Raw genomic sequence first — 21,989 nt, 5'->3', positions numbered from 1 at the left:
AAAAAAAAAAAAGCAAGCCAAGTTTTGTTTTAGTTTAAATGTACATGGATGCAACGTATGTAATAGCATTTGCATGCATGTTTTCTCAAGATACAAGGGCTATGCATTTAAGGGGAAGCTACTGTAGTCTGGTTACGGCAAAGGGAAGCTCAGCCCTTGTTTATTTATTTCTTAAATTACTAATCCATCCATAACAGTAGAACCGTGCTGAGTGGTTTCCCAGTCCTGGATATATAATGGGGAGCATGAGTGTGTATGTGAGGGCAGGAAAGAACAAAGGCACAGGAAAGGCCATCTTACCTTTCTGCCAAACTGAACCCCACAGTTCAGCTTCTTCTTGTAATTCTCTGGCAGGAAGAACAGCAGCTTGGGCAGAACGGGATAGATAGTGCGAGGATTCACATCCTGACCTTTCATAGGACCTAAAATACAAAAGACAGGACTATGTCATGTTACAGCATGAAGAGTTCTCCTTGATTTGTACACAGAAAGCAGGCCATTGAAAAGCTACAGTTTTCTGCAGGAGGCTCCAAGCAGCGGAGTGGTTGATGGATACCCTGCAGACTGCCCATGAAAATTTGAAAATTTTTAATAGTCTGGTTTGAGGATTTCTGATAGACTGGATGTACTAAAAGGTTTTTCCCATTTTGAATCTGAGAAAAATATTACATCTGGCCCTGTGGCACCTGGTGAAAGGCCATTTTCTCTACACTGCTGCTGAAAACAGACTGTGCAAACATTAAATTTTCAGGTCCTAATAATTCCTGTCCCACCAGAAAGCAGTCAATTCAATAGTGCAGACTCTTTGTACTTCCCTATTACAGTGCGCTTCTATTGCTTCACAGTCACTCAGTACCGTATCTAGCAGTACAGATCAGGCTGAGTTCTTTTAGTGTGAGCAAGGGAGATGGGAAAGCAGAGTTGCTTATCTGTAACAGGGGTTCGAAGACAGCACAATATCAGTTCCCACACATGGGTGACATCATCAGATGGGTTCTGGCACACAACTTTTACTTCAAAGTTTCTAGAACTCTGAGCATGCCCTATGGGCATGTGCAGAATGCCATACTGCCATGCATCCATGCTTTTTCCTTATCAGGACAATGGGTTATGTGCCTCTACCAGCAGATGGAGACGGAGCAAACTGACATCACAGTATAAATAGTCCTGCAGTCTCATCAGCTTGTCAGTATTCTCTTCAAAAGCAACTGTGGACAGACCAGCTAAACTTGATTAAAAACAATCTTTTCTGTACTCAACCAACAAGAAACACTGAACTCAGGCAAGAACGTATGCATACTAGTCTAGGGACTGGATGAACACTTACCACTAATCCTCTGGAACACGTAGCCACACAGGAGAACCATCAAGCAATCATTCAGAGGCCAAGAGTGGGAAGCTGAATCCATCTATCCACATTAAGGAAAAGGAAATTATCAGGTAAGTAATAATTTCCGATTTCCTGGCATGTAGATATATGGATTCAGAACCGTGGGATATACCCAAACTACTCCCAAATAGGGTGGGAAGCTGCCTGCAGTCCAATCACAATTGTAAGTTCAAAGACTGCGTCCTCACCAGGCCTGCACATCCAGCCAATAATATCTGGAAAAGATGTGTAAGGAGGAACACGTCACAGCTCAGCAAATGTTGATGGGAGACAACAATCTAACCTCCGCCCATGACTCTGCCTGAGCCCTAGTGGAATAAGCCCTAACCTGAGAAGGCAACAGTTTTTCAGCATCCACCTATGTGGCCATGACCACCTTCTTAATCCAGAGAGCTATTGTAGCCTGCAAAGCTGGTTCGCCCTGTTTTCCTCCACCATGAAGGACAAACAGATGATCCGTCTTTTGGAAAGGTTTAGAAACCTCCAGATACTTCACAACATAGCTCTTGACATCCAAGGGACGCAACAGATGATATTCTTCTGTAGCTCTTTCCTTATCAAAGGATGGCAAGGAAATGGACAGATTCAAGTGAAAATCCGAGACCACTTTAGGCAAGAATGAAGGAACAGTAATCAGCTGATCGCTTCTGGAGTCACCTGAAGGAACGGCTCCCTGCAAGACAGGGCCTGCAGCTCGAAAATTCAACACACAGAACAAATCGTTATCAGAAACACTGTTTTCAAGGCCAATAACTGCAAGGAAAGGCTACAAAGAGGTCAAAACTTAGGACTTGCCAAAAAATCCAGCACCAGGTTAAGACTCCACTGGGGAACCAGTAACTGCAAGAAAGGTCGAAGATGTTTCACTCCCTTCAAGAAGCAGGCCATATCAGGTTGAGATAAGGATTCACCATTCACCTGGCCTCTGAAACAGGCAAGAGCCGCAACTCATACCTTCAAGGAATTAAGGGCCATCCCTTTATTTAAACAATCCTGCAAAAATTCCAAAATGAGTGGGATCTTAACTGAACGAGGAAGAACACCTCAATCCTCACACCAAGCCTCAAACACTCGCCAAACCTGCACATAGGCTAAGGAAGTGGAGAACTTTCAAGCTCATGGCATGGTGGCAATCACCACAGAAGAATATCAAAGCTTCATCAAGTGAGCTCTCTCAAGAGAGCCATACCATAAGACTAAACCAAGTCAGATCTTTGTGAAGGCCACTGCTGCAACAGATTCCTGTGTGGTGGAAGACAAAGGGAGGACTTTACTAGGAGTCTTTACAGATCTAAATACCACGGTCATCTGGGACAATCTGGTGCCACCAGAAGCACCATCCCCTTGTGGCTTTCGATCCGAACTATTCTGCCCAACATGGGCCATGGGGGAAAAGCATACAGCAGCTTGTCTTCTGGCCAGACCTGCATGAGAGTATCAATACCCAAGGACTTTTGATCCCTCCTGCAACTGAAGAATCGAGGAACTTTTGCATTGCAAGAAGTAGCCAGCAGATCTATAAATGGAAGGCCCCAACAATCCACTAACAGCTGGAATGCCTCGTTCAACAAATTCTCCTGGGTCCAGACTCTCCTTGCTGAGAAAGTCTGCTCTTACATTGTCTTTTCCTGCAATGTACGATGCTGAAATCACCTGAAGATGCATTTTTAACCATTCCATAAGTCTATATGCTACGATTCAAAAGACAAAAATGAGGGGGAAATATTCTTGAAATGCTAAGGTAGTGTCTGGTGCTATAAAGAATGGGATTATAATCACTCTTTTTTGGCTATAACTAATGAATGCACCAAGTTAATCAGTGGATTTTTTTAAATTTTTCTATGCAATTAAAAAAATGTCTCTCTTAAATATAATTAAGAACTCCTTGTCCCATAATTATTGTACATGTCATGTTAAGTGCCCCCTCTTGTAACTGCTCCTGAATTGAAAACCATGATTTCCTATAAGTTTGAATGGCACCGCTGTGCTCACAGAGTCGGCAGCATAATGTTGATGTTCAAAATAGCCCGACACTATTAGCGTTTCGACGTTCCGTCTGCTTCAGGGTTTAGATTGTATTGTTGCTAAGCACGTTGTTCATCATGGTTGCCGTCTCCCGTACCCTACGAAATGCTGACTCTTGGTTTCTCCTTGCCGATTGAGGTATGTCACCATCGTTGCATAATCAGACATTATTCAGACTGTTCTACCCTGCACTCTGCTGCTGAACTGGAAGCACGCCAGCCGGACTGCCTGGGCTTCCAGCTAATTGATGTTCCAGAGAGACTACTCTGTATTCCAGCGCCCTTGCACCTTAAGTTCCTGACAGTGAGCTCTCCAATCTTGGAAGCTCGCGTCCGTTGTGAGTACTAACCAGTCTGGCAATGTGAGGGCAACTCTCTCTCTCAGATGATCCGCTTGCAACCATCACTGAAGGTGAGAGCAGACTTCTATCGGTAGGTGAAGCCGAATCGAAAAGTCCTGAGACTGCGGGTTGCAACAAGACAGCAGGGAGCGCTGAAGTGGACGCATATGTGCCCTCTCCCACTGAGCTGCCGCTATCAACCCAAGTACCTGTAGACAGGACCATACTGTCAGGAGTATAGTGTTCACCAAGAGAGACGTACCTGAGACACTAATTTTTTAATACAAGCTTCTGACAGAAATACTTTGCCCTGCATAGTGTCAAATCACAAACCAAGAAACTCGACGACTGAGCTGATCCATTTCACCACCTAACCGAGCTCCTGAAATAGACCAAACGGCTCTCTTCTAGAGACTTGGCCCGAATCAACCAGTTGTTTAAATACGGGTGTATTAGTATCCCATTCTCTCTCAGTTCTTCTGCTACTATCACCATAATCTTGAAAAAAGTTCTGGGAGCGGTGGCTAGACCAAAAAGTAGCACTCAAAAGTGATAATGGCACCCCAACACCGCAAAAGGTGGTTCGCTCGTAGAGGAATATGGAGGTAAGCTTTGGACAGATTCAAGGAAGTCAGGAATTCCCCCAACTGCACGGCCATTATCACTAAGCTCAATGTTACCATGCGAAAATGAGTCACCCACAAATGATGGTTGACCCCTTTGAGATCCAGGATAGGACAACAAAATAAATGGAATATAGTCACGTATTTTCTTGAGATGTAGCTACTAGAACCACAGCCTTCAGACTGAGGAACCTTGATAGTGTACACTCCGCCTCCTACGTCTGCGGGGAGTGACAGGGAGACACCATGAACACATACATCCCGAGGAACACTGTGAAATTCCAGCGCATATCCTTCTCGTATCACTTCCAGGACCTACTGATCTGATGTGATCTCAATCCACTTCTCATAAAAAGAGAGAAAGGTGTCCCCCTACCTCCTGTTCCTGGGGGTGGGTCAGCAAACCTACAGCGGGAGGGTTGGAAGGTTGCACTACCTGAGCCTCCAACCCCACCTGAGCTGTCTGGGATGAAAGGATTGAGACCTGTCAAAAGGCTGAGTCTTCAGAAAAGGTCATCCCTCTGTAGGGACAAAAATGCTTGGAACCTCTGAGACAATCCCTCATACCAAAGGGGCACTGTAACTGCATCTTATCCTCTGGAAACTGAGGAACTGGAGATTCACCTCACTTATTAGCCAGCTTCTCCAACTTGCTCCCAAACAAGAGCGAGCCTTTAAAAGGCAAGTTCATAAGATTAGCTTTGGAGGTTGCATCGGTTGACTGGGGTCTGGCTGCTATTACCGAAGTCATTCCTCTGGCCGAGGTGCAGATCAAATCACAGCCCAGATCTGCTAAAAAGGTGGCAGATTCCATAACTACCCTTGAAGGCACTCCAGAGTCATCAACCTCCTGAGACAAGCAGCAAACAAGAACAAGCCACCAGGGAACAACAGGAAGCTAACTGCTCCTTCAAATGCTTGCTTAAGGATGGCTTCAATTCTCCTATCATGCACATCCTTCAAGGCTTCTCCTCCCTCCACAGGGATAGTTGTCTGTTTAGAGAAGGCACAGACAAGTGCATCCACTTTCGGAAAATGCAGACACTCTCTTGCCACTGGATCTAGGGGGTATAAGACTTCGAAGGTCCAACCCCCTGTAAAATTTGCCTCCGGGACATTCCATTCAAGATCAATCAATTCTTGAATGGCCTCCATAAACCGGGAAAAAAACAAGAGGCTTTACGCAAAGACACAAAAATGGGATTTTTCTTTGGCTCAGACATGGAATCTGCTCCAGTAACTCCCATCATTTTCCCAGCTGGCAATTCATCTCTATGAAAGAACAGAACATAGTCTATACCAATGTTTTCCAAAATGTGTGTCATGACACGATTTCGCCTGCAATGTGAAGGTGTGTTGCCCATAGCAGCAGGGCCAGCAGAAGCAGGGAACTACAGCAGGAAGATCGGCGGGGCTGTGGTGGAGATTTCCTCACCACGGCCCAAAGAAAAAGTTCTCATTCACTCCTCCTCCTTCCTGCCTGCGCAGCCCTAGAAGAAAAATGTTGCTGGAGCCACGTGGGCAGGAAAGAGGAAGAGCATCTGCCGTGTACAGAAGAAGAGCAGTGTTAATGGGCTGCCGCATATCCCACGTCTCGGTGGCCCGAGAAGAGGAGGAAACCCGGTAGGAGGGCCAATGTGAGAATGAGAACCTGATTGTGTGTTTGAGGGAAGAAGTCAGATGGAGAGAAAAGAAATAGAAAAAAAAAAGACCCTGTAAAAGGAATTGGCAAAAAAACAAGAAAGGGAAGGTGGAAAAAAAAGCCTGTGATCAGACAGCAAAGGTAAAAAAAAATTACTTTTTAGTGATTGGCATATGTTATTCTTTGGGAATGTGCAAGAGTAGCACTTTCTCTATGCCGATCTCGCAATGTACGAGATTGGCATGAAGTGGAAGCCCGCAAAAATATTTAATACCGCGGGGCTTGCACAGAGGAGGCAGCAGAATGGGCTTCAGTTCCAGTAGCAGCAATCAGCACCACCCCAAATATCCACATGGCAGCAGTGACAGCAGTAGCAGAGGAATGAGAGAGGCTCTGAGATTGCTAGCAAAAAAAGAGAGGGGGGTCTGCCTTCAGTCTGCCTGGGGGTGTATATGTGTGAATGTATGGGTGTCTGCCTGAGGCTGTATCTGTGTATGAGAATGAATGGGTGTCTTCCTGGGGTCTGTACGTGTGAGAATAGGTGCCTGCCTGTGTGTGGTATATGTGTGTGAGAATAAATTGGTGCCTGCCTGCCTGGGGGTCTCTGAGTTTGTGTGAGAATGAATGTGTGCATGCCTGGGAGATGGGGAGGGAGCGGTGTGAGAATGAATGGGAGCTGCCTGAGGGTCAGTGTGGGTGTAACATTATGTAATCCACAAAAATGTATGTATATACTTAAGAAAACATACATAAATTGTTGAAATACATTTTGTTCTTTTAACCTTTAACCTCTGGTGTGCTAGTCGACTGAATTACTGTGTCGTGAAATTATGTTTGTCTAAAAAGTGTGTCACCAATGTGAAAAGTTTGGAAAGCTCTGCTCTAGAGGAATATTTTCACACTTTGCCAAAAAGATCTTAAGAACATATCAAACCCCTCTGGAGGACTCGTCTACACTGGGTGACAATTCTGTCTACTAACCCTGTGCTTTCTAGCGGGCCGATACAGTAAGGTGCGGTAGAAAGAGGTGCGTTAGAGCCCGGCGCACCCGCGTTTGCCGCATGCACAGTTCGGATCACCTACCGCTCGATACCGTATTTAAATGGCATGCAAATGCAAGCCACGTCCAACGCGCGTCCATGAAGTGCAATCCATTTTACTGTATAGCCGCTGTATAGCGCCTATACAGTATCCTGGGTGTGCTGGTACCTGTCATTTCAAATGGCGTTTGAAATGACAGGTACCAGGAAGTGGATGGTTCTCCTACAGACCCCGCTGCCTTGAGCGCCCGGCGCCAGCAAACCCCAGCAGCCGGCGATTGGAGGCAGGGAGCGCAACAAAGCACCCTCCTTCGGACGGACAAGAGAGATGAAATTTCACAGTCCCAAACCAAACCAATCCAATCCAATCCAAGCCAAGCCCCAGCAGAGAGAGACGAAATTTCACAGTCCCAAACTTTCCCCCAGCCCCCGCTCACCTGCCCTGGCCGCGGCCACGCAAGCCCCCAGCAGTAGCAGTAGAAATAGAAGGGCGTCGAGAGAGAGCGGCTTCAGCAGCCCCGCCGGCGAAGGATGAATACGTGCACGCCTGTACGTCCAATATGGGCGCTCAAGGCAGTGAAGGCGCATGCGCACACGCCGTGTACACAGCACAGACAGAGAGAAAGCCACACGCCAGTGCCTGAGGTGCTTTGGAGGAGTAGACAAACTACGTTCTACCTGACTGAGTATGATGCGCTCCTCTGTAGCACTAACTCCTAATGGAGTCAGCATGTACAGTGTGATGACAGTTTCCCCCATGCCATTGGGGTTCTGACTATGACTGTCCCTGTTGGTGGGTGGCATTACCTCCACGGTACCCATGGTTCCTTGACAACACTCCAAGAAGCTGATTGCAGCCCCTGAATTGGGGTTGTGAATGGCTCATCATCCTTTCCATTGCATAACAGCAGAAAGGAAGCCCAAGTAACAGACAGTGTCATGGTGCTCTGCGGCAGTGCCCTGCAGCATCAGACCGCATCCACCAGTGCCCACAGTGGCAACAGCATTCCTGGGCCCAATAGCACCCTCCGTGCTCACATGTGATGGATCGCAACTATAGCACAGATGACGCTGTGCCTAGTGCTCTGATGGCGTTCGACTATGCCACAGGTGCCTGGCATGTAGCACCATCGATGGTGCCCCAGGTACCTGCAGATGACAGATGGGCGGCACCCATGGTGTACTTGGCATCCGGAGGCACGTGTGACACTCAAACAATGCAGTCTAAAAACATCTGAGGGTCAGTGGCACTGACCAGTGCCCGAAGGCATCTATGTTCCAGCGGTACTGATGATGCCCATGGTGTTTGAAGGCAGAGGCCCTGCAGCACAGATGTGGTATCGATATGCTGCATCAGTGCCAAAAGAAACAGATGATGGCCGGCATCCTCTATGGTTCCTCTCGGCTCAGCTATGCGCCAGAGGGTAACGATGCTCTAGAATCTATGGCGTCCATGCCAGTGCATACGTCTGACACTAGCCTCAACAACTCTGGCATTCGAGAGCACGGATTGTGCTTGAAGCTCTACTGAGCTTCCGATGCCTCATGACCCCAGCATCTTTGGTGCTCTACGGAGGCTTTGGGCACCTGAGAGCTCCCATGGCACCTGATGGCCCTATGCCACCGATGTCAATCTCGAACACTGCAAAGGGTGCTCATTGGTGCCCCCAATGCTGTATAGCTTCGAGGGCATTGGGCCATGATGCACCCTGGATGCATCGGTGCTCCAGGGTGCCTCTAGTCAATGGCAACCCAGGTATTCGACGGCGCTTCAGCCCCCTCAGGCTTGAAGCCTTTGTCAGTGGAGGGCTTCCATGGTGCATGAGGGCTTTTAGGAACCCCGTGCCACAGTGGTAGATGGCCTCAAGGGGGACGAGGCACTATCGTGATCCTGGTGCCCCCTAACAGTGATGGTGCTAGACATAGAGAGCAACAATGAATGGCATCGCTGGCAAATAAACCCAATAGTCTCCACGGCGCTCGATGGCCTCAAGGGCGCCCATGCACCTTGATGGCATTGAGAGCAGCTATGCACCTTGACCTCATCAAGGGCGGCTCTGATAGCGTTGAGGTGACCATGGCACTCAATAGCCGTCCTGGTCCCTGATGGGGTCTGGACAGTGATGCTCGAGGTCAGTGCTGCTACTCCATAGAAACATAGAAATGATGGCAGAAGAAGACCAAACAGCCCATCCAGTCTGCCCAGCAAGCTTTCACACTTTTTTTTTCTCATACTTATCTGTTACTCTTGGCTCTTATTAGTAACTTTTTGGTTCTAGTTACCTTCCACCCCCGCCACTGATGTAGAGAGTAGTGCTGGAACTGCATCTAAGTGAAGTGTCTAGCTTAATTAGTTAGGGGTAGTAACTGCCACAATAAGCAAGCTACTCCCACACTTATTTGTTTACCCAGCCTGGGCAATGTCATTCCTTGTTGGTTGTTGTCTGAATATAAATCCTCTTTTCTTTAGTCCCCCTGCCGTAGAAGCAGTGAGCTGCGCTGGATATATATTCCAAGTGAAGTATCAGGCTTAATTGATTCGGGGTAGTAACCGCCGTAATAAGCAAGCTACACCCATGTTTTTACCCAGACTATGTAATTCAGTCCTTGTTGGTTGTTGCCTGAATATAAATCCTCTTTTCCTCTTTTCCCCCTGCTGTTGAAGCAGAGAGCTATGCTGGATATGCATTGAAAGTGAAGTATCAGTTATTTGGTTTGGAGTAGTAACCACCGCAACAAGCAAGCTATTTCCCCGCTTTTTTGTGAATGCAAATCCTTTTTTCCACATTTCCTCTTGCCGTTGAAGCATAGAGCAATGTTGGAGTCGCAATAACAGTGAGTATGTTTATTGAATAAGGGTATTAATCTCCAGGTAGTAGCTGTCATTCCCGCAAGCCACCCCCATGCCTCTTCTCTTCATTCACATCACTCCGTTTCATTGATGCCCATGGTACTTGATAATGCTTGGGTTGGTACTGATCCTCCGGTGCATTGAGAGACCATGGCACTCTATGGCATCTACAGTGTACAACGGCACCTGCCGATGCCTTTGGCATGGAAGGGCTCCCAACCCCAGCCAGGGCAAATCGACAGTATGCATGGTGCTCTATGGCCCTTATGATGTCAAAAGTGGTCACACACTTCGATGGTAGTCCTGGTCTCAGACACGGTGCTGATATCGACATGTCAGACCATCGGTGCGCTGGCACGGGTGTGCACGGGCAACTGTTACTAGGCATGGCACAGAAGGTACAGCAGCAAAACTGTTTGCCAAGGCTTCTGCTCACCCTCTTTCACAAGGAGACTTCACTGCAAGCATTGGCAAGTGGGAGGGGAGGCTACGTATTATAAGGCTCCTGCCTGTGGAGACTAGTTCCTTAGAATGTGGGGAGGATGAGCTCTCCCCCCAACAGGAATGGTGTGGTCCTTAATCCCTTCACTGTCTGCACCGCCATCTATGCCGATCGATTGGTGAAACATAGAACTCTTGCCCGGGTAGAACTCGGCGAGTCCCCAGGCTCAGTGGCCTACATGGATCATCCACGGACTGCATTCCTGAGAAAGGCACAAAACCAGATAGAGCAAGGAGAGGACACAGAAACTAAACTGCAAATGCAGTATTTATTTAAGGAATAAAATTAGACTCTATCAGGCTTCACAGTGACCCATGCGGCTGGCAGAAAGTTGAGAGAGAAAATAAAAGAAAAAGCTAAAACTACCATAAGGAAAAGAAAACAGCTGCAACTCCAGAAAAGAAAAATTACAATAAAAACTGTGAGGAGAGAGCAAAGCTGAAAAAAGAAATTGGCTGAGGGACTCTGCCTAGGGGGAGGATGATAACTACAGCTGCACATGCTCAGTAAGGCATGTTTGAAAGCTCTAGAATCTGTAAGATCAAATTTGCAGGCCATGCTCCGTCCAATGTAGTCACCCATGTGTGAGGACCAACATCCTGCTTGTCCTCGGAGAAAATTACTTACAGTTATCAATAATTAGAAAGCTCAGGGAAGTTTTCAAACTTAATGTAAATTAGTTAGTTTTATTTTTACCACCTTTAGTAAGATTCAGCAATCATCTGCCTTTAGTAACAGCATTGTGCTTCTAATTTTGTGATTCTCCTTTGCTATGTGTGTGTGTATGAATGATTGTATGAGAGACAGCATGTGACAGTGAGAGCCTGTGCTTGAGCAAGACAGCATGTGGGAGTGAGAGAGAGCCTGGGTGTGTGAGAGTGAGACAGCATGTGCCTGTGAGAAACTGTGTGTATGAATGATTGTATGAGAGAGAGCCTGTGACAGTGAGAGAAATGCATGTGAGGGAAATGATAAGGCTGGTAAATTATTAGCCAAACAGCTACAAGAGAAAACCCTCCAGAGCGTCATACCAAAAATTAAAAGTTCCAAAGATCATATCACATTAGACCCGGTAGAGATACGACAGTGCTTCACGGATTTCTATGCAACCTTATATAGTGCTAGTACACATATTTGTGACACGGACATTAATGATTATTTGCAATCCTTAACTCTACCTCAATTATCTACTATACACCAGCAAGAATTATACGAGCCTATAACTGTCGAGGAGGTATCCTTGGTAATCAAAACATTAAAGAACAACAAATTTCCAGGTCTAGATGGGATCTCGGGGGAATATTATAAAAAAATGTCGGAATGGGTAGCCCCTCTGTTGGCAGAATTCTTTAACGCTATTAGAAATGGGGAGAGCATTATGGTCCAAGCCAATACGGCCGGAATCACGGTTCTACCAAAACCAGGCAGGGATCCGTCCCTTTGCAGCTCTTATCGCCCCATATCTTTGATAAACCAGGATTTGAAAATACTAGCACGGATATTGGCCTTGAGACTTAATAAGTATTTGCCAGACCTAGTCCATTCTGATCAGGTAGGATTTGTACCGCAGCGTATGGCGGCGGACAATGTCCGGAAAATTCTGGATCTAGTTTGGTGGGTGAAGAAAGAAAATATACCGACTGTTCTTTTGGCCATCAATGCGGAAAAAGCGTTTGACATGGTTCACTGGCCATTTCTATTCTGCACGCTGGCTAAAATGAATTTTGGCCCTTTCTTCATAAATTGGCTAACTCAGCTGTATAACCAACCTCAGGCTAGAGTAAAAGTAAATGGCGGTTACGGGGACAATTTTGCTATTGGGAGGGGGACCAGACAAGGGTGTCCTCTATCACCGCTCCTCTTTGCATTATTTTTGGAGCCGTTCAATACGAGAATACGTAATTCGGACACCATTACAGGAGTGATGTTACGGGATCGAAGTTTCAAATGTCCCTTTTCGCTGACAATATCATGCTTACCCTGACGCACCCGCTAAGTTCGCTAGCGGGTGTGGAGTCCAAAATAAACAGTTTCAGCAAGGTATCGGGTTTTAAAGTTAACTTAGAAAAATCTGAATTAATGAACATCAATTTGCCAGAGTCTGAGGTACTAAATATTAAACAATTTCCCTTCCGATGGGCCAAGAAAGCTCAAATATTTGGGAGTCTTTATTAATGCTAATCTTTCCGACTTATTTACCCTAAACTATGTCCCACTTTCCCAAAAAATTGACCGGGATCTGGATAAGTGGTATCGAGGTCAATTTTCCTGGTTGGGCAGAATAGCTATTGTTAAAATGAACGTGCTCCCCAGGTTTCTCTATTTTTTTACTACTCTGCCCATTCAGTTACCTTCGGGTTTCCTCAAAAAGATTCAAAAGAAAATATTTGATTTTATATGGCGTCGTAGACCCCCCAGGGTGGCAAGAAGGATATTATTCCAACATAAAAGACACGGTGGTTTGGGAGTACCTGATTTTACTGCTTATTATGCAGCTGCTCAAATAAAAGCTGTTATTGACCTCGATCGAACTAACCAGCCGAAGCAATGGGTCGCCGCAGCTCAGTCTATGATTGGTAATATGTCTGTGTCGGCCTTACCGTGGCAACCCAAATCCTCCTGGCTGCAAGTGCGGTGCCTACCTTGGTCCTTAAATAACACGCTTAAGATTTGGAATAAATGGAGGTCGAGATTAGTAGGGTCTAGTGACTATTTTTATCATTCAGCCCTGTCTTATAATATGGAATTTGTAGCTGGGTATCAAACTTCCGCTTTTCAACTTTGGAAATCCAGGGGCATTACTACACTTGGACACTTGCTACAGGGAGGGTCACTCCTGACATGGAAACAATTAGCGGACATCTATGACTTGCCCCAGAGTATGTATCTATCTTACGCCCAAATCCGACACTTTATCCTTTCGCTATGCAGATCTGGTAAACTCAGAGACACTAGAACGCTTTTTGAGCACTTCTTGTTCTAGGGCTGATACCCTAACTAAGGCAATTTCTAAACTATACTCCATGCTTACGCATGATGGGGAAAGTTTGTCTGCTTTACTATCTCAATGGGAAACAGATCTGGGTGAATCCATAGCGTCCTCCTTACAAACCATAATTTTTCAAAGTGCCTCCAAGGGCTTAATTTCTGCCAGACTTCAGGAACATAATTATAAAATGATTTATAGGTGGCATCTCAGTCCAGCAAAGTTGCACAAAATCTATCCATCCGTTTCTCCATTGTGTTGGAGACAGTGCGGCCAGATTGGTTCATACTTCCACGTCTGGTGGGAATGTGTTGTTATACAACCATATTGGCATTCCCTTAGTGAATGGTTGAGCCAGCTATTACAGAGACGGGTCACACTGTCTCCCATTACGGCATTACTAAATATACCTATGGAGGACCTGGACAAATCACAACACAGATTATGTTTATATATGTTGATAGCAGCACGAATGGCTCTAGCGCAATGTTGGAAGTCACCTACTATCCCGACGAGGAATGACTTATTAACTCGATTAAAAGCTCATCGTAGGATGGACTTCCTGACGGCCCTTCGGCATAATAAATTAGCAGCTCACAATGAAACGTGGAGGCCGTTACAACACCAGCTGGAGTGAGATGCCCACTGAATGCTTTTGAGTAATTGCGAACCACCTAGGGACTGTATATGACGGTCAAGCACCATACAGAGGGTTCTCTGTTATGGGACTCCTACAACTTGATATATGTGCTTCCCATTAATCAACTGCTATGTTTCAATGATGCCACCTCGCTTATGGGTATATTATTGTATCTGCACCCTCATTTGCTGATTTAAGCGTCTGCCTGAGTGTTCAGACCCAATTGTTTCTACTTAGTTTGACTGCTCTATTAGGGTGAGAAATGCGGTATAACATGTATCTCAAGATTTTGTGATATTGCTGGACATGTCGGGGGGGGTGGGAAGTGGGGAGGGTTGTTCTATCAACAATACACTACAACCTCTCAAGGCTACGTAGGAAATTTTTATTGTCTGTATGATGATCTACAGAGTAGCTCTTGCCTGTATGACTTTACATGGAATTTGTAATGTATTGATTTCTTTGTTGTATTGTATTGAAAATTTCAATAAAATATAAATACCAAAAAAAAAAAATCTTTACTTTGTCGGCATAGTTGTGCAACCCTATACGCACCACAGGGGGAACATGCATTTCCCACAGGCTTTTATGCCAAGGCCCTATGCGCCCTGTCCACTTTGAGAACTGATTTGGCAACTTGAATATTTAACACCTGTGGCAGCCCTTTCGCAAAGAAGTTTAATGAATTGGACTCCTCTGTGCCCTCGGGCAGCCCCATGATCATTATTACAACAGCTGTGGTTTTCCAGCTTGTTCTGCTGCTCTGAAAGATGTTTAGTCAGCTTTTCTAGCTTATCCAGCCTGCAGCCTGAATTTTTAGTAGACATTTCGATATCTTCCAGACGTTCCTAAAAACTGTCCAGTCTCACTGAATTTTCAGCTACCATAGCCAGGTTGGTAATCTGATCCACCACAGATTCCGTTTTCTTTTCTAGCCTGTTTTTGATCTAAAGTCTAATTTTATTCTTAACTTCTCGAATCATGTCTAGTATATCGCCTGGTAGGCCTGTTTTGCCCAGAGATTCCTCATCAGATGATATAACTTTCTCTGAGGCAGCAGCCTTCTCAGACAATTTTTTTTCAATGTTCGCTTATCTTTGCTGATGCCACTGGTGGGCAATTTGAACTTTGTACCGGGCCAGGACTCTGGCGGTTTCTTCCAACAGTGGGCTAATCGTGAGGTGGTTTTTGCCTTCCACCTCTATGACTCAGAGTCTCTTGGACTTCCAAAAACTGAGTAATGATTACCACTTATCACCACGCCATTTTTTTTTTTTGCTTACTTACAGGTTTGACACTATCTTCAATCTCTTGTGTGGACATCGGAGGGGGTGGCTGCAGAATCTGTGTTTGCAAATGCAATGTTTGATACCGCGCACCTTCATACCATCGCTGGTTGGAAGTCAATGGGTTAGGCTCGCAGAACATGCGATTTCCTACAGCCTCTGGCTGGTCGGTGATCCAACATCTTGAGTAGTGATATTACGGTGGATTACCTGGCCACTTGCTTCAAATCTCTATATGCCCAAAATCCAGACGTAGGGCTCCGTGAGCTGCAGTTTCGAATTCTTCACTTGATCTACTATGATGATGTTCGTCGGTTCCGGATGGGCCTTACTGACTCCCCAATATGTATTAAATGCGGCCTGGAGGAGGGCACTTTATTACATCATTTATTGAACTGTCCGAAGCTCACACAGTTTTGGGCAGAGGTGATGGCTACTATTGCCTGCTTCACAGGGATGGCAACTCAAGTATCTGGCAAGGCCCTGCTGACTCACCCTTTTTTGACACTCTTACCAGGCACTTACTCTAAGGTAAAATTTGGGAGAGTTGCCATCCTGCTGGCATACCGCACGATCTTATCGGTCTGGGTGGAACCTGCAACATCCCCTGCCATCGCGGCCTGGCATAATTGGATGGCTATATCCATGCAAATGGAATGGATGGACTGTATGGCTAGTAATCGCAAACAAGATAAGCATTATGAGGGATGCTGGCAAGTGTTTTTTGTAATCCTCCCAAAGGAAACCCAGACCGGTTTGTTGGAGATAGGCTATTGTATATCCTGGCAATGAATTCCCTGGTCTCGAGAGGGGTGGGGGGGTGCTGTGGATGTAGCGGCTGGATGGAGGTATGTTTGGGGGAATGGGATGAATGCGAGGTTGGATGTCTGAGATGGGGGAATGTGGCGAAGGCTCTTGAGTGAGGAGGGGGGGAGGTATAGGCGAGATAAAAGAAAATAAGGGCAGCGAGAATTGCACTATATATATATGTGTCTGTTCAACGTATATCAACTGCTGGTATTGTGTGTACACATTGTTGATGTCGTATTAAGCCATGTTGGCCCTGGTTGTATAAATGTTATTTGGTGTCTGGCTGTATATTCTTGCTGCTAATAAAAAAAATATTTTGAAAAAAAAAAAAAAAAAAAAGAAGAGTCCCTTACCATATTTCAAATGCAGGAGGAAGAATGAGAGCACAACATATATAAAAAGAAACAAGAGCTCAAATCTCTGCTGCCCATCTTGCAACCCCATGTATTTCTATTTTTATATGTATCCACAATCTGCTTATCAGATGAAACAGGCAGTTTGGAATCATTTTTATATGTGTGCTCTGTATTTAAATGTACTTGACCTTTTTCAGCTTTTAAAACCACCTCTTTTGGAACATTCTAACTTATTTGGTTTGCCAGTTTCCTTTAAAGAAACCTTCCTCCAAAACAAGCACTGCTGAATGTCTGCTGAGCACAGCTTTCCCCCATGTACTAGTTTAAAAGCTGCTCTCTCTCCTTTTTAAAAATTAGCACCAGCAACCTGGCTCCACTTTGGTTAAGGTGGAGCCCATCCTGTCAACATAGGCTCTCCCTTCCCCTGCATGTTTCCCAGTTGCTAACAAATATAAACCTCTCTTCCCATCGTCTTATCCATGCATTCAGACTCTGGAGCTCAGCCGGTCTCTGGGGTCCTACGTGTGGAAAGGGGAGCATTTGAGACCAAATGATCCTCATGCCAACCAGCCACCCAGCTGTCTACTTTCCAAGTGATCAAATTACCCACTACATCAGCTGTCTTAACCTTTTCCTCCTGGGCACAGACCCCTGGAGACACATTCTTCATGCAAGATGATAAATCACCACCTGGAGGGCAAATCCTAGTTATAGGATCACTTTCTGCTAGGTACCTTTCTCCTCCCAAGCAGCAGGACAGTGCTAGATCCCTGAAGGTCTTCTCTATATACCTCTGTCTGCCTTAGCTTCTCCAAGTCTGCCACTCTAGCTTCTAGAGCTCAATTTTGAACCAGAGGTCTTTCCACTGGATGCACACATACCACCTCTCACCAATATGTAGATAAACATACATATGGCACTTGGTGCAAAAGATTGGATAGCCCTTATTTTGCTGCTGGGCTTCTGTCTGCATCTTAATTTGTTGAGCTGCTAAAATCTTAAACACTTATTAAGAAGTGGACATATCTCAATGTAAGGGCTGTTACATTTAAAAAAAAAACCCTAGTCAAATTTATTTATTGCCTTAAATCTATAGAGGTCCATATTCAGACAACAGTCGGCTGAGCAAATTAGCCACAGAAACGTATCCTGCTAGCTTAGTCAGAATGTTCAGTAGTGCCGCTGCATCAATGAATATAACCAGCTAACAGTTTATCTGGCTAACTTTAGACATGCTTAATAGCAGATCTAACTTATCCGGTTAACTTAGCTGATTAAGGTTGAATATTGGCACTTATCCAGCTAAGTTTAATTATTTAAAAAGCATTTATGGATCATTCTTCCAGATTAAAAAAAATGTTCAAAGTGACGTACAAACTAACGGGCTGATACAGTTAACCCGCTATTGGACGTGCGTTTTCCCTTACCCCTTATTCAGTAAGGGGCCGAAAACGTGCGTCCAACCCGCCGAACCTAATAGCGCCCTCAACATGCAAATGCATGTTGATGGCCCTTTTAAGTATTCCAGCGCGATTCAGAAAACAAAATGTGCTTTCAGAACAGACTTAATATCATGGCGATATTAAGTCGGAGGTCCCGAAGGGTAAAAAAAAGAAAAAAAAAAATTAAAAATGGGCTGGCGGCTGTCGGGTCGAAAACCGGACGCTCAATTTTGCCGGTGTCCGGTTTCCGAGCCCGTGGCTGACAGCGGGTTCGAGAATCGACGACGGCAAAATTAAGCGTCGGCTGTCAAACCCACTGACAGCCGCCGCTCCGGGCCAAAAGGAGGCGCTAGGAACGCGCTAGTGTCCCTAGCACCTCCTTTTGCCTGTTTCTACCTCCAAGCCTCATTTAAATACTAAATCTCGTGCACAGGCGAATGGCCTGTGCGCGTGCCGGGAGAGCGGGCAAACGCCCGCTCTCCCGGCACGCGCACAGGCAAACGCCCACTCTCCCGCAGATTTTACTGAATCAGCCCATAAGTTAGCCAGCTAAACAGCTTCACCCTGCAAGGCTCCTGTCTTGCCCCCCACCCCCCCCATTTAGCAGTCTATTTACCTGGCTAAATAATTATCCAAGTGGCAGCTGCTAAACATAGCCAAGTATTCAAATGGCACCACTTAGCCGGATAAGTTTGAACTTATCCGTCTAAGTAGCACCTCATGTTTTTTTAAATTTGATTACTAGATGACAGTTAGTGAATAACCAGCAACAGAAAAATTAGTCACTCACTAAAATCAGATGCTAAAATCACTAATTGACTTATTTTGAAGATTTTCCTCCTAGTAGGGATGATAATCTATATATTAAACAAAGTGACTGGGGTGGGAGGAAGATGGGGCGATACACTTGGAATCACACCTGCACATATTTTTACGCACCCAACACCTCCAAGCAATTTTCAAAAGTGAATTTAAGGCATAAAAATATGCCTTAAATGAATTTAAGGCATAAAAATATTTTATGCACATAAATCCTTTTGAAAATCAGGCCTTTAAGAAGGCTTTGTCTTCTTAAAGGCAAGCAGCGAAAGACTACAAATAATTTCTCTGCTTCTCCTAGCGAACTTGCCTTTGTCCTTAGGTAGAAGGATCCTCTCTTTTCCTATGACTGGTCTAAATTCAGTTTCCTTTTTGTATTGGCTATTCCAATTCATGGCCTGTCTGCCCCTCAGTCTGCAGGCCCTTGATTTTTCATATTATTCCACTACCTATTCATAGATCTTCTCCCACAAATTATACCCCAATTACCTCAGTGCTCAAATGTGCCCTAAATCCATTATGTCCCAGTGCCCTATTTAGAGCATAGCTTCTTAAAACATTTCAGATATAATGGGTTAATGAACACCCATTCACTGAGCAACAAACCCCCTCCTTATCTCAGATCTAATCCTTACTTATAAACCTCCATATTCTTTTTATCACAGAAATTTGGCTAAAACCAGGAGACACTTCCTGTCTAAAACAAGCATATTCCCAGTACATTTTTTTCAGAACCTAAAACAGCAAAGGATGGTTGAAGACTTGTGGTCATCTGCCACTGCTCTCAAAGTAAAAAAGTTCATATCTACACAATTTTCCACAGAAGACCTCTTCCTTCAGTTGAATAAAAGTCCATTTAAAATTGTTACTTATTTACCAACTTCCACCAATTACAAGTCTAGCGCTTTATGAACTTATTGGTATTATAAATTTTCAGTAAAAAGCTCACCTAAGAGAAGGAAATGGGGTTTCAACCTCCATGCAGATGAACCTCTCAAATCTATGGAATCTAAATTTTTCTCTGCCATGTGACATTTATCCTTGACTTAGTGAATTCATAACCCCATTAATAAGGATGGTCATATGCTTGACAGTCTTTTCTTCCAATGGTGTCATTATATCTGAATCTTCTATCAAGTTAGCTCATTTGTTTGGACAGATCACAATATGATCACTTTCTCCTCGTCTTGTAGGGCCTGTTGCACCAGGGCTGACAAGGTTAGAATCCCAGTGAGGAGAAAAGGAAACCAAGTGTTACACCCGGTCGCAGACGGCTACAACCTCTCATGCTCACCTCTTTTCTCCATGTATCGGCAATCCTAGGACCAATGGCAGCTTCCGCCAGCCAGCACAGACCTCCTCGGCGTCCCCGGGATAGCGTGGGCGCTGCCAACCACCATTCTTGGATCCGGAATTACCTAAGGCGCGCGCACGCGCCTTCTTTGTACACATGGCAGGAACCTCGGGGGCGTCCCTTCTGGATGACGTCAGCCTGCCTCTGTACTTAAGCTGACCAGCCCTCTGCTACAACGAGTTAGCAAGGAGTTGCCTCCGCTCTACTCTTGGACTTCCTGTTCCAGCCTTCTCCTTGGGTCTTGACGCTCTGGGTACCCACTCCTCGGGGACCCTTCTGCATTCCTGGCTATCTGCTCCTCAGAGGGCCTTCCTGTCTTGGGATTCTACCTGACCCACTGCATTGGAGCTATTCCTGGAACTACCATTTGCGAGTACCTACTTTCTGCCTACAACGCTGCTGCTTGCTGAAGTACTCTACGGCGTACCCCGTGCCACGGGCCACTACCGTCCTCTTCAGTAAAGCTGTTCCAGCACATCCTGAGTACAGGGTTCTACCGCTTCACCTACAGCTAACCTTGGGCTTCCTGCACCTCAGTCGCACCATCTACAGTACAGACTCCTCGGCGTACCCCACGCTGCAGGCCACTACTGGATCTGCACCCCTGAGGTTTTATTTTATTTAATTAATATTTTTATAGACCGACATTCATTGGGAACATCACATCTGTTTACATAGAACATGAAGATAGCAATAACGGCTTTACAGGGAACTCAGTTATTTTGCTGCCTGAAAGAGCTCCCTGGCTTACCCCGCTCCATGGGTCACTACCAGGTCTACATCATCAGCGGTATCACCTGGGTATACCCCACTGCTCAGTACTGTGTTTACTACTTATCCCGCTCTGCCTTTCCTTCCTTACAATAAAGGCTCTCTACAGCTGTGTCCTACGTCACTGAGACCACGCCTACCGACGGTGAGGCTCAAAGGGCTCCTCCCTGTGGGCAGAGTCCTCTCATCTCGGCCCAGGGTTCACATCCATACAAAAACATAACACCCAGACCTCTCAGAATTAGCAAAAAATCTTATTTTTCCTCAAGATTTTACAGATTTACCAACTGAAAATAAGGTTTCAACATATGGTCCCTCTGTCCTTTCGTGTGCAAAACTCCTCAGAGGATTTCTCAACGATCAAATCAATGATCGCTCGGGCATGCTGTGAAGCCAGTCTCTTTGGGTGCGCTGTGAAGCAAGTTCCCTAGGAGTAATAAAGCGCTGGAGAAGTGGAGCATAATTGACAATCATAACCAGCAGTCTTTTGCATTTAAGGCATATCTTTTTGAAGAAACTGAGAACAGTAATCAGCAAGTATTCAATTGGAGGTGACAAGGATGCATGGACTTTGAATACATGTTTATTGGAGTCATGACATTCTGCTGATGTAAAAAACTGTTAGGATATCCATTACAATTTTGTATTTAAAAAAAATTGCTGTGCCTATTTGGGGGTAGGTATGGGCATGTATTTTATGGGGTAGGTATGAATGGGGTAAAGATGTGAATGGGATATGTTGGTGTGAATGATAAATTAAGGGATGTTTTTGGATGATTTTATTTGTGGAGAGATTAATGTGTATTGCCGGTCGGAATCTTTATACGATAATATTTGTGTAATAAATAAAAGTTTGTACTTTTTCTAAAAAAGTTTATTCATTCTGATAAAAAGGTGATTAGTGAGCTGGGTAAAGACGCCTGTACAGGGTATTTATATTGAATTTACAACAGGCGTTGGGTGGCTGTTTCTTATTGTTGACATAAAGGGTTTATAAACCTGATTATCATGATTACTACCCAAAGAAACAAAATATTTTTGGTCATATGACCCTGTTGGTTCAGTACATGGAGCTCTGCATATAACACCTTATGAATACTGCTGCTTATCTG

The 21,989-nt window shown here is 45.1% G+C and overlaps 1 protein-coding gene across 8 annotated transcripts in view; it reads right to left on the bottom strand.

Annotated features, from left to right (window-relative positions):
* Positions 1 to 21,989, bottom strand: part of SLC5A6 (solute carrier family 5 member 6) — a 377,063-nt gene that overhangs the window by 198,472 nt on the left and 156,602 nt on the right. For all 8 annotated transcript variants that reach the window (XM_029596258.1, XM_029596266.1, XM_029596264.1 and 5 more), the window contains exon 15: positions 301 to 422. In XM_029596258.1, the coding sequence (XP_029452118.1) occupies positions 301 to 422 (122 nt within the window). The remainder of the gene's footprint in view (positions 1 to 300; positions 423 to 21,989) is intronic.

This window comes from Rhinatrema bivittatum, chromosome 3, assembly GCF_901001135.1.
Source record: "Rhinatrema bivittatum chromosome 3, aRhiBiv1.1, whole genome shotgun sequence".
Taxonomy (NCBI): domain Eukaryota; kingdom Metazoa; phylum Chordata; class Amphibia; order Gymnophiona; family Rhinatrematidae; genus Rhinatrema; species Rhinatrema bivittatum.
Note: the sequence above shows the minus strand (reverse complement) of the source record. Positions and strands in the feature narration are given on the sequence as shown.